A 13,308-nucleotide genomic window follows, 5' to 3' on the forward strand; every position below is an offset into this window, starting at 1 on the left:
CCCTTTTTGTTTGTTTCAGGCAGTGTTTGGATGAAGCCTCCCACAGCCGGAGAAGGCAGCGGGGGGAAGACAGAAGAGGAGGCAGGCATTCAGGGAAGTAGGGAGGCAGAAACCGGCAGGGACGCAGGCAGGCAGGAGAGAAGCAGGCGGGCGGGACAAGGGAGCTGCCGCCCCGCTCCTCCCCGCTGGGGCCTGCCAGCGGCACTCCACGCCCCAGCCCAGCCCTGGTTTCGCGAGGATCTGCCCCAGAATCCGCCTCCAGAGGCGGGAGCGATCCGGAGTCATGTGGCAGGTCAGTGCCCGCTCCCTGTGCCGGGCCAGCTCCCGCGCCTGGCAGAGGCGGCTGCCCTGGCCCGGCCCCGCACCTGCGGCCCCACGGAGCGGCGGCCCCGCGTGGAGCCCCGGGACAGCCCCCGCCCAGGGACTCTCCTCCATGGCCCCCTCCATCCGCCTGTCGCCCGCCGCCCGCAGCCTCTTCGATCAGCCGCTGGCCATCGCCGTGCAGGGCCTGGGCCCGCGGCAGCAGGTCACTCTGCGGACGTCCTTGCGGGACGAGACCAGAGAGCTCTTCCAGGCCAGTGCCCGCTACCAGGCGGGCGACGACGGCGAGCTGGACCTCGCCCGCTGTCCTGCGCTGCCGGGAGGCAGCTTCTCCGGCCTGGAGCCCATGGGGCTGCTCTGGGCTTTGCAGCCCGAGAAACCTTTCTGGCGGCTGGTAAAGCGGGACGTGCAGAGCCCCTTCCTCCTGCAGCTGGAGGTGTTTGAGGGCCACGGCGAGCGCCACGGGCGGCTCCTGGCCCAGGCGCAGCACGAGCGGGCGTTCCTGCGGGACGGGGTGCGGAGAATCCCGGTGCGACAAGGGAGGATCCGGGCGACGCTTTTCCTGCCCCCCGGTGAGTACCGGCCATGCCGGGCTCCCTCCCCTACGTTGCTTCCTCTACTTTCGGCCCCGCACTCGCAGGTCCGGAGCCAGAGCGCCTCTGGGCTCCCCTAGCGCTCCCGACCCGGCAGAGGACAGGGGGATTGGACACTCCTCAAGGCGGGGCCTGATCAGCCCGACCGGCTGTGGGCTGCCGGCCGTACTGCACACACGGAGCAGGCTCATGTGAAGAAGCACGTGTGTCTGTTTATCTGACTTCTACTGGACATGAAGACATTGATCACAGTACACTTCTTGTTCCCAAATGCCATGGGAGGTGGAGTCAGCCAGTTTTCAAGGCACTTTTCCTGCACCTTACTGTTTTCTAGAAAAATCAGGTGGTAATTCTTTTGAGTAAGTGGAAGATGTTCTCCTAAACTGAGGAGTTTAAATCTGTGGCTTCCCTTTCCAGCCTCTCCACACATCCTGAACTTAGTAGTGTCCTAATTGCTGTAGCCCAAGTTGCCTTTTGCTGCCACATTTGTCCCCAGTTCTTCCCTGTTCGCGAGCAGGTCAAGAAAAACATTGGAGAGACTTGCCCTGGCAGGATTTTTGTCAGAAAATAATGGAAAGGGCTTGTGAGTTTTTCAGATTGCCTGACAAATGCTCTGTTATCCTTCCATCACCTGTCCAGATTTCTGCTAGTTTTCTGTAGGAAACCTCAACTTTTGCATTCCCTTGGTTCTGCAGTAGCCATACCCCCCCAGTTTCCCACCTTTCCTTCCCCCCATGATACAGAGGTTTTCACCCCAAGCATGTCTCTGGAACCCCAAGGAGCTCCTCTATGTATCACGTGCCTTCCCCTCTCCCCTTTCTTTCCTGTCTGGCTCAGATAACTCTTTCATGACAGTTCTAAAATCATATGTGCTGTGCCAGCCAGAGCCTTAGGCTCTGACTTCATCTGTCTTCTTGAGGCTGGAGGTGAATTTCAAGTTCTTGCTTGTTACATAGGTTTGATGGTAGTGTGCAGACACCTGAGGGAAGCCTCACCCTCCTTCCTGAGCAGGAATGGAAGTCTCCCTCTTAGCCACCTCCTTTCCATACTTGGTTAGTACTTTGCAGCAATCCCTCTCAGCTCTGGACTTCAGTCCCTGTCCCATGATGAACCTAATGTAATGCTTCCTTTACCAGGTAAGCAAGGCTGGTTTCAAATACTTTCTTCTCTTAATCCCAGAATAAATGACTGAGGTGCATTTACACTAAAATTGAGAAGCTGGAACCATCAGAAGATGAGATTTTGAAGCAGAGCTTAATACATTTGCAGTGAATTTACATGATACAGAGAACTAATTGTGACTGTCAAAAGATCCCTTCTCTTCCAGCTGCCCGTTTCCTGATGTTATCTAAAACATTAGCAGACCTGCTAAATTATGCTAGTTTGTTTAATCTTGAAGCAATGTAGCCACTTCATTAAAACTGTCACAGTAATTTAGGACTCTCAATACCATTCTTCTGCTGTATTTTTTTTTAAGACGCATTCCAAGGCCTATGAATTTGGAATGTAAATTAAAAATTGTGGGTTCATGTGTCCTGTTATGTGGTCTCTCTCAGGAAGTGGCCCCTTTCCGGGAATTATTGACTTGTATGGAACTGGAGGAGGACTCCCTGAATACAGGGCATGCCTGCTTGCCAATCATGGCTTTGCTGTGCTGGCTCTGGCTTTCTATGGCTATGAAGATCTCCCCAAAGAGATGAAGGAATTCCACCTGGAATATTTTGAAGAAGCTGTAAACTATATGTTACACCACACCCAGGTTAGTTTGTTCATTGACTCACTACAGCGAACTCTCATCAGTTAGGTCCTGTCAGACTACAGATGGGGCAGAGCTGCTGTACTTAAAATAGCATTGCTGTTGAGTTGGCTGTTATTGTTTTATATCTTTTAACTCCCATTAAAATGGCTCTCTGGCAGATTATTCCATCTCTTCCTTTTGATCTGCCCAAGTGAAACAGTGACACATTGGTCACATACTGGTAATTTCTGCTCCATTCAACCCAGTGTCATAACTAGGGTGCTGGTTTCCTGGAGGCTTACTGGAATTGCAGTGGGGGTTTCAGATTTATGCTCTGTAGAATGTCCCTCAGAACTAAATGTCCTTTTCAATTGTGGAGCACATGATAACCTTCTGTGATCCAGATCTCAGGGAAACCAAGGAAACTCAAGGAAGTCCACCGATACACATTTGATGCTGTGTATTTTATAAGCTCTTAAAATCACTCCAAATGTTGGTATTTCATAAGTATGGGTTTTAATAGCTAGTTATACACTTAGGGATCCTTCTAATTCAGCACCTCTTGGAAGAGAGCCCTGCTCAATTCTGCATCTCCTTATAAGTAGCTATGAGTGAAAGTAGCTAGAATTGCACAAACCAACACTTGGTTTCTCTGGAGAATGAAAATAAATACCTTCCTCAATCTCAGAAAGATGAGTAGTTCTTAAAGGTCTTGTCTGCTTTTTAGTTACCTTAACCTTAACTGCTCATGGCACTTTTCTGCCCCAAAAAAATCTGAAAATTGCTTCACCCTGCATTTTTTTCCCTTGAGAGCAGTACAGTACCATTGCCTCTCATTAACACCTCCACTGCTATTCTTGCTGTATTTTTAATATGTTGCAAAGTTTCAGCCATATCTTCTAATTTCTTCCTTCCCGCATTTCAAAGTTAATGGGTGTGAAGCCTGTTACACTGGTGATAAGACACAGAAGGTATTAGATTCTGAGAGTCTTTGGATATTGAAGAGTTGTGGTATTAGCTAACCCTCTTCCAGTATCCTTACAGGATTTCAGCACCCAGTAAGGTCATTTAACTTTCCTATTCTAGTTAATTTGCCTTGTGTAAAAGAAAATGAAGGTAACCTAGTCTAGACTGACTCCAGGGGACTGTACAATTCTCCTGGAAAAATGGTTTTAATAGGTTATATTTTTAAGATGAATTTTAATGAGTAAGCTACCTCAGACCACTTCCTGTGAGTTAGATACCAAACATTGTAGAGAAGCAGGAGAGCAGCTCATGTGGGGCCTGCTACCCCATGTCAGCTTCTTAATAGGGGAACCTTGAATATAAGAAATACATTAACATAAGTGATGACAATATCATAGTCATTGCTGGCTTTGAGCATTTTGCACTGAAAGAAAGCAACTGCAGAGGAGGCCTCACCTGCACTTGCCCTCTTCTTCTATTAACTGCATAAAAAATAAAGGGAATCTGGGACTGCACATTTGCAAGCACAGCTGTACTCTGCTTCAGCACTGAACCTTGTAGCTTTGTTAGGATGATGCTGCAGTCTCAGTAGGGCTTAGGATCATAAATCAAGCACAGAACAGTGCCTAGGATCCTTCAGACACGGGCCCTGTACACAGAACCTCAGATGCCTGTAGGTGGGGTCCAAATTTAGGACAGACACAGCTGCAAACATGGCAATATATTAAAGTGGCAGGCCGTGGTTCATTGTGGTTTCTCTTCTCTCACCTGCAGGTTAAAGGTCCAGGAATTGGTTTGCTTGGACACTCAAAGGGGGGTGACCTGTGTGTCTCCATGGCCTCCTTCCTAAAGGGCATCACAGCCACTGCCCTTATCAACGCCTCAGTGGCAAATGTGGGTGCGGTGCTGCGCTACAAGGACATCACCATTCCACCCCTTGGGATGAATCCAAAACGCGTCAAGGTCGGCAAGTCCGGGATTGCTGATATTATTGATGCATTGAACAGCCCACTAGAAGGGCCTGATCAGCAAAGCTTTATCCCTTTGGAGAAGGCTGAGTGTTGCTTCCTGTTCATTGTTGGCCAGGATGATCACAACTGGAAAAGTGAATTCTTTGCAGTTGAGGGGAGCAAACGTTTGCAAGCTCATGGGAAGGAAAAGCCTGAGATAGTCTGTTATCCTGGAGCAGGGCACTACATTGAACCTCCCTTTTTTCCGATGTGTGCAGCCTCAATGCACCTGCTATTTGGCAAGCCTGTGATGTGGGGAGGGGAGCCCAAGGCACACTGTGAGGCACAGATAGATGCTTGGCAGCAGATCCAAGCATTCTTTCGTAAACACCTCACAGGCGAGCTATCTGAAACATCCAGTAAGCTCTGATATGAATTAGGTTACTTTACAGATGAAGATGCTGGTTTTGTTAAATGTTCTGTTAAATTGTTTTGTTAAATGGCTCAGAATGAGAACAAGGAACATCAGAGAATAAGCTATTAGGTTTCTTGGAGGATGATGGTTGGTGAAAGCAAGAAAGCAGCTTCCTTTTTATACCCTCCTCTAATCTTGGTTAGAGGCCTTGGCCTCCTGTTTTATGTAGTACAAGGTTATAAGCTGTGGAAAACAAATGGTGGTAAGGCTGTGTGCTTTGAGTGTGAATTGAAGTGGTAGGTAACTCATCCAAGCTGAGAACCGGGATGAAAACATGCCTTGGCCTTGTCAGAGGAGATGTATGCCGATGCTCAGCTTTGTGTTCTAGTTCCAGTATTCCGGTTTTTCTGGAGGCAGTAATGTGCCTTCATTAATGTTTTTGTTCTCCCTGTGTACCTCTCCCTCCTTTATTGCTCCTTGCCCTTCTCTCAAACCACTAAAATGCATCTGCCTTAAAAATATCGAATATTTCACTTCACATTTATAGGCAACAAAACAGCCCATAGCTTGATGTGATGTTTTGAGAGCATGCAGTAGAAATGAGACATTTAAACAGTCTTTGGGGGTTCATAAGCGTGAAGAAACAACAGAACAGGTCCCGTTAGTTGTCATCCTGGAGTCGCTTCCGGGTGTTTCCTCAGCACGGCTGGGTATCGCTGTGGAGATCCGCAGCACTGTCGGAGCTCCCTGCCTGTACATTCCCCAAATGCCGGCTCAGCTCCCTGCTCCTAAGGGCTGCTGAGAACAGCCCGGCGGCGGCTCCGTGAGGCTGGCACGGCGGCTCCGTGAGGGGCCTGGAGGGGCCTGAGGCGGCCGGCCGGCTGTGGCGGAGCGGGGCTCCGGCTGCACGCCCGCTGCTCTCTGCGCAGCCGGGTGAGCGCTCAGCCCCGCTGGGATCGGCAGTAACTTTGTGCAGCCAAGCGTGGGGTTGAAGGAGAAGACGCTGGGAGTTGCCGGCGCACTTGCACTGTGTCCCCGAACATGTCGTACCCGACAGTGCCTGCAGCCCGCATGCGGCCTCTACTGTTGCCTGTGCGTCAGGCCCGTTTGTGCGTTTTGTATCCACTGTAATGGATTAAAGTGAAATTTTAACCGATGCCCACGGCTCGCTGCTCCAGTCAGTTGGATGGTTTGGGGGAGGCGGGAGCGGCCCGGGGCTGGCGGCCTTGCGGAGCTGGGGGGCGGGGAGGGGCTCTGCTCTCTATTGGGGACGCCTGGAAGGGGCGGCGGCCGCGATACCGATATTGCGGGCCGCGAGGCCACACCGCGCACCCGCCACTGCCGCCGCCATGTGGAGAGCGCTGGCCGCCGCCCCGGTGCGGGCCCTGCTGCGCACCCCGCCGGCCCGACGGGCTGCCAGCCTGGCCGTGTCCCCCCACACCGGGCCGGCGGACGAGCGGGTAGAGACGCGGGTGGCGGGGCTGAGCCCGGGGCAGCCGGTGACCCTGCGGGCGGTGGCGGCCGATGAGCGCGGCCGCCTCTTCCAGTCGTGCGCGCACTACCGGGCGGATAGTCGCGGGGAGCTGCACCTGGGCACGGACGCCTCCCACGGCGGGGACTACACCGGCGTGGAGCCCATGGGGCTCTTTTGGAGCCTGGCCCCCGCCGGCATGGAGAAGCCGTACCAGCGGCTCGTTCCCCTCAGCACCACGGCCCCGATGAAGGTGGAGGTGTTGGTCCACAAGGGCCACAGCCTGCCCGGATCCATACCCGGGCCCGTGATGGCCAAGGCCGAGGTGCGGAGGTTGTTCACGGCCCCCGGCGTGCGGAGGATCCGGCTGAAGGAAGGAGTCATAAGGGGCTCTCTTTTCCTGCCGCCGGGTGAGTGCCCCGGCCCGGGACGTTCGCCCCGAGGCCGGCGGGACCCCCCGCCTTCTCGGAGTAGAGCAAGGAAAATCTCGTAAAATAAACCCTCGCAGAGGCTGTCACCCGGGGAATGCTCATTCCCTAACAGCCGAACGCTGCCCTGCAGACAGTGGCCCTGAACTCTTAGGAAGATATCCCAAGCGCTTGTCGCTACAGGGCCCGGCTCGCCGCCCCGCCTGCTGCTTGTCGGCGGCACCGAGCAGGGCGGGCGCGGGGAGGCGGCTCTTGCGGGACGGGCCGGAGCTAAAGGAGAACAGGGGGTGTAAAGTTTACTTCGTTGCTGTGCTCAGCCTGTGGTTTTTCAGTAGCTTTTATGTTTGCTCTGGAGTACCAGAATCTAACATCCAGAAAAGCTGGTGCGCTTCATTGTGTGAGCCTGTGCTTAATGTCCCAAGGATTTTACCCTAAGTAGGACTGAATTTAAAAGGTATTTTTCTTCCCTTTGAAACACAAGCCAGGAAGCAGAGCAGCAGATGAAATTCTAAAAAATATATGTATCTCACCTCTGTTCCTACAGAGTTACTACAGTTAGTAGTTGGGTTACTTTTGTGGTATAAAACCAAAATGGATTTATGAGCAAGTTCTGCCTGTTCTGCTTATGAGATGGTTGTGCTTTATGAGGTGTGATATTCTGATGGTCTGTGAGTGGTGTTTGAAAATGAAACCTTACACCAGTGACTGTGTTTGTACACTTGAGCTATGAGTTAAACTTCTTGTAGTTCCCTGAGTATTGTGGGTACTGGAACTGCCCTCCACATTACCTCTAATTTAAAACGACTTGGTTCAGCAACTCCTGTAAGTATCACTACAGTTATTAAGTATTTGCATGCCAAACCAATGATTTTTTTAAATCCATTTAGATACGGATCCAAAGTCCACTGAGGAAAAAAACAACAGAGACTGAACTTTGAATTTCAGATGTTTAGTCAGCATGCTGGATTTTCCATCTCTGAGACATTGTTTTGATCTGTGCTGCCTTAGAGAATGAGTTTGATTTCTGCTGAGCTCAGTGGGAATCCAGACATCTGCAAGATGAAACTGCAATTTCCCCTTTAGAAACTCTGGCATTGTAACAGTGTTGAAAAGTCTGGAATCATTGCTTAAATGATATTGCCATCCCTCATGATGGAGGATCCAGTTACAGCATTATGACTATACCCTTCTTTGTTCCAGGGACAAAAAAAAGTTAACATTTTAAAGATAGGAATCTTAAATGTGAACCATTCTTATTAAAAGTGAGAGGACAAGTGGGCTTATGATGTAATTTTAATATGAAAGCAATTTATCAATTCAGGAATAAGAGTTACAGATGTGGAGGTTTGTTTGTTTTTAAATGTTGGTAAAGTTGTCAAGCCCATTTTATCCTGCTTTTTAGTGAGCTCTGCAGGACCCATATACTTAGGCATGTGTAGGCACTCAGAGAAGCAGTCCAGGATCCTTGTGCAAGTTAAAGAGTGTCTTCATGAGAGAGAAACACATTAATCTATGACTATGTTCTGATTACATGCTCTTGCTAGAAAGCTTTTCGGGTAGGAGTGATGATTAAATACGTATTTTCTTGCCATATAGGCTGGTTGCTGCTAACTAAAGGTTACTGCTGACTATATCATTATAATAAATTTATCCCAGCTTGTTTTCTCTCAAGTAGAATATTGAACTTCAATTAAAAAAAAATCAGAACTGAACGAGTAAGAACCCAAAAGCATGTTTCAGTCCCTTTCTGGCTTCTTAATGCTTTAATTTGGGAGGTTTCCACCATTTAGCATGTCTAGGAAGGACATGCTAAAAGGAAAAGGAAGAAAATTTCCTTTTCTCAAGTGTGTTGAAATGCCAGAGACCTTTTCTTTAGCACATACAAGTAGTGCCAGAGAATTAACACACTCTTGCAACAAGCGTGTCCTCTTTGCACTGAGATGGTTGTAGCGAGCTGGATCAGGACACATAAGACGTGACATCTGGTGGCCAGGGGGGAAAAAAAATAGCTTGTTTAGGGTCTTTAAAGTTTCATTAAGTAGCATCTTTAGCCTTTTAACCTAAGATCTTGGCATACAGGTATTTTACATTACCTTGGCTGCAAAAGCACGGCTGTTTAAAATTGTGGTTCTGATTATCTGTGTAGTTTGGTGGGACAGACTGTGCACAGGTGTGTGCACGTTTATCTGCACATCATCCTGCACACACAGCCATACACACACACACACACCCATAGCTCTCAGTTTGGCCTTCTGTCTCATCCTGTCTGCAGGAGCAGCTCTCCTGCCAAGGTTCACAGTGCTGAGCTTGAGAGAGAGCTAGTAAGTCCAGTTGATTTTAACAATGGGTTATCTTTGTTGGGCTTTGCTCAATGCAGGTTATTTCAGAGTTTATGTAAGTTTTGTAGAATTTACTTCAAGGGCTCACTGCTCTTGCCTCATTACTCATGAGCTTGCACTTTGCTAATTAAGAAGTGACTTTGTGGGAAAATAGCTGACTTGGTGTATGATTGGTTTGAGGGCAGGAGGTGAAGACCATGGAAAAATGCTTTTAGAACTGTTAATTATTTTGTGTTGTGGTTTTTTTGTTTGTTCTTTTTGGGGTTTTTGTTGTTTGATTTGTTTTTTGTTTTTTGTTTTAAAGAGTGAAACCTTTAACTTCATATATTTTTACAGGAATGTAAGGACTTGGACCTATTCTTAGTTTGAAATAGCTGGAGAGGGACATAGCACTGCTTCTCTTAAATCTCTGCTGTGCAAATGGAAAAATAATGACTATTAATAGCTAATGTCTTATATGACTATTAATAGCAAATGTCTTAAGCATTTTGTTGTTTACTCTTCACCAGATAGTTTTTTGTGTCCTGTTTGATAACTTTTCCTCTGTAACTCTTCTCTTTAATATAGGGGATGGTCCCTTTCCAGGAGTGATTGACATGTATGGTGATGAAGGAGGCTTGATTGAATTTAGATCTAGTCTCCTGGCTACCCATGGTTTTGCTACTCTTTCTCTGCCATATTTTGACTTTGAAGATCTTCCTATGATCTTGAAAGACTTAAAACTTGAGTACTTTGAGGAGGCAGCAAGGTTCCTACAGCGTCACCCAAAGGTGAGTGCAGTGGGAAATCTCTTGGGACTAGGGAGGATTTAGCAGTTATGCCTAAGTGGTGGTGGTGCTTTTTTTTTATATTTGAGTATCAGTTTCTGCTGGGCAAGCTTAGGCCCAATTGTGGCTTATGCATATGACTGGGGAGAGTGAATGTCTTCCAGCACAAAGTATCTGTTAAATTCATGCTGGAGCTAGAAGATTGCTGATCAGTAGGATAGTGAATGCTGGAGTATCCTCCAAACAGGACCAGTGGTGATAAAATGTTGGGCTTGTTTGGGTTTTTTTCTTACATGAAAGCAATTAGTTTTAAGAGAGGATAATATGATACTGCTCATAGTAGCTGAAAGAATGAATTTGATGATGTGGAATGTTGCTTTCAGTTTTACTTTCCAGGTTAGAAAAAGACAAGACAAATACTACATATCTAATCCTTCAAATGTAGTTTGTGAGGTTACTTTATTTTCCTGAGACTTGAATTTCCTGTTACCTGTTTTAGGAAAATGAGAAAAAACTTGCATTAACATATGCAGTAGGGACCAGGTAAGGAGTGAGTGGTGGTATGCCTTGTGCCTGTTGGCATTTTTTGTGGGGTTTGATCTCTCTTGGTGTCTCTGAAAAATAAGACTGTAAACAGAAGGAGGAGCGTGGGTCCAGACTGTCACTTTGCAACAGGTTACATCAATAATTAACCTAACCTTTTTTTTAATAAAACAACTCCAAAGTCAATTAATGGCTAATCCCATTATAATGTATGCTTCCTTTATTCCTTTCTTCCTCTCTTCTCCACCCCCTATCTTATCTGAAGGTGAAAGGACCAGGAGTTGGAGTGATTGGGACTGGGAAAGGGGCGGACTTAGCACTCTCCATGATCACCTTCCTGCCAGAAGTAGTGGCTGCTGTCTCAATCTCTGGCTGTAGTTCAAACACAGTTGCAGACCTCCATTATGGTGAGACGACTCTGCCCGGGCTGCGCTTTGATATGGAGAAAGTCACTGTCTCTGAGTCTGGTGTATATGACGTTTTTGAAGCTCTGGACGACCCAACAAATCCTGCCAATTCTTCTAGCGTGATCCCCATTGAAAAAGCAGAAGGTCACTTTCTCTTAGTGGTAGGGGAAGATGATCGGATGTGGAAGAGCTCCTTATATGCTGAGCTGGCAATCAGGCGTCTACGCCAGCATGGGAAAGACAACTTTGAACTCCTGAGTTATCCAGGAGCAGGTCACCGAATTGATCCTCCTTCTACTCCATTTTGTCAGGTAGCTATGGATCGTGTTTTGGGGGTGCCTGTTCTGGGCGGTGGAGAGAGCAAAGCACATGCCCACGCACAGGAACACTCCTGGAGAAGGATTCAGGAGTTTCTGCACTTGCATTTGGGATGAACACTTAAACACATGCAAGCAGTTGCAGATCTGCAAGGACTGAACTTGAGCCACCAAAATGACTGGTGAATTGAAGGGATTGACTGAGACAAGCCTTGAAATATGAAAATAACCAAATGACTACTTAGTTACAAGTATAAGTCTAAAAAGAAAGGGATTTCTTTGGAGCACTCTAAGTTAATTTAACTAGGTAAACAGAGGAGATGTGAAACAACAAGCAGGTTGCATTATGGTACAAATTTGACAGCTCAAAGTGGTCAAGATATGAAGAGACAAGTACCTGAAGAGAGTAGTAGGTACTTCCTTGCAGTATTTACACCTCACAGAATGTTAACAGGCAGCCTGCACCCTCAGCAGTGACAGAGAGGATCACACTCGGCAGTGACGAATGATAAACGTAGACATCCAGATGATGACTCTGACTTTGAGTCCTAAGCTACCTTACCCCAGAATTCTCATATTTACAGCCATATACACTTCAGATATGTTTTCCATTTACATGAAGATCAAGAAACCTACTAGAAATTTGAAGCTACTTGAAATGAAGCTCGTATACTTAGCATTGTGGTCTTCAGGTGACAGTCTGTTTCTTTCCAAAAAGAACTATGTGCTGAATGGAAAAATGAAGAGTACTTTTCCTTGTCATCCAAGAAGAATGGCAATACTAGCACTGTCTTATATTTGGGATGTACCTGTCTGTTCCTGTAATGTCTTGGATTGCTGTTTGACACTCAGGGTACTAAGATTCTGTTGGATAGGTTAGAGCATGTCTAAATACAGACATTAAGTTAGGGATTAATTACTTGTAGAACTCTTTAGCAGTGATGTCAACAGATGCTGATAGCTGTTCTTAGGGGAGAAGCAGAGTTGGGAGGCAGAAAACCTAGCCTGTAGATTTAAACTGACTGTAAAAAGCTTTCATCTTATGGTGGTGATTAATTCAGAATCATACCAAACTAACAATGCCCTCCAAAAAAAGCACCCAAAGCCAAATCTATGATAGCTTTTCCATGACTGCCCAAAGTTATGTTTTTTTTTAATACAAAATAACTTTTGGCTAGTGCCTTTTTTTCCCTCACCATTCAGGTAGAAAGAATTTTCTTCCCAAATGAGTTGATCTCTCAAGAGTGTCTTGCTGAAATAGTGCCAGTGCTGAAGGCCTGTTGAAGGAGGGCCTCTATCAACAAAATTTCTCCTTCCAAAGTCATTTTTGTCAGACCAGTTTGAGAGTTGCCTAGGAAGTTGAGCTGCCTAGGAAGATAAAAATCTTTCATTAGTGTACTCAGTTTTGCTTTGCTCTCAGGGATCTCTCTCCAGTTAACTGTCATTATGCTGCTGCTCAGATTCAATAGCTTTCTGCAACTCTTATTATTCCTTATCATTTGATTAAAGTCACGTGTTTTTCACACACAATCAATGCCAACTGAACAATTTATTCATCCACTCTTTACAAGAGAAGCTCCATTCTGCAAACTCCACAAAAGATCTCTTCATGCCTGGTCTCTAAACTCCCTCACTGGCTGAATAGGCTTTTGTCAAGTCCTGTCTGGGGCCTGAACCTCTGCTAACACAAGCAACTCCAGAAGTCCAGGACCAGAGCCTGCTGCAATGTCCTCCTTGGTGTCACCCATACCTGTCAGACTGCCTTTTTTTCCAAACTCATTTCAAGTAGCAACTGTAGGAGAAAGGGTTGTCTGTTGTGTGAAGGTTCCTGCTTCATCCTGTGCCTCATCAATAGCTGGAGCTGTTATCGATTGTGCAAGAGCAGCACCTCCCCTGTTCCTGTTCTGTCACTCTCCCAGTGCCAATATCTGTGTCTCCACACTGCAGTCCTACCTCAGCATATGCACTGCAATGCAAGATTGCAATCTGAGGTTCAGGAAGTAAATGTTAAACTGTAAATTAAAAAAAAAAAAAAACCAAAAAAAAAAACCCA

The 13,308-nt window shown here is 47.1% G+C and overlaps 2 protein-coding genes across 2 annotated transcripts; both read left to right on the forward strand.

Moving 5' to 3' along the window:
• Positions 1-316: 316 nt before the first annotated feature.
• Positions 317-6,090, forward strand: LOC131084618 (acyl-coenzyme A thioesterase 1-like). Its single transcript, XM_058026209.1, has 3 exons — positions 317-893; positions 2,471-2,673; positions 4,393-6,090. Exons 1-3 carry the CDS (start codon positions 434-436, stop codon positions 4,996-4,998), a joined length of 1,269 nt encoding a protein of 422 aa, XP_057882192.1. The 5' UTR covers positions 317-433; the 3' UTR covers positions 4,999-6,090.
• A 242-nt stretch (positions 6,091-6,332) lies between these two features.
• LOC131084636 (acyl-coenzyme A thioesterase 5-like) lies at positions 6,333-12,782 on the forward strand. Its single transcript, XM_058026242.1, has 3 exons — positions 6,333-6,864; positions 9,789-9,991; positions 10,797-12,782. Exons 1-3 carry the CDS (start codon positions 6,333-6,335, stop codon positions 11,370-11,372), a joined length of 1,311 nt encoding a protein of 436 aa, XP_057882225.1. The 3' UTR covers positions 11,373-12,782.
• Positions 12,783-13,308: the final 526 nt, after the last annotated feature.

Source organism: Melospiza georgiana, chromosome 6, assembly GCF_028018845.1.
Source record: "Melospiza georgiana isolate bMelGeo1 chromosome 6, bMelGeo1.pri, whole genome shotgun sequence".
Lineage (NCBI taxonomy): Eukaryota > Metazoa > Chordata > Aves > Passeriformes > Passerellidae > Melospiza > Melospiza georgiana.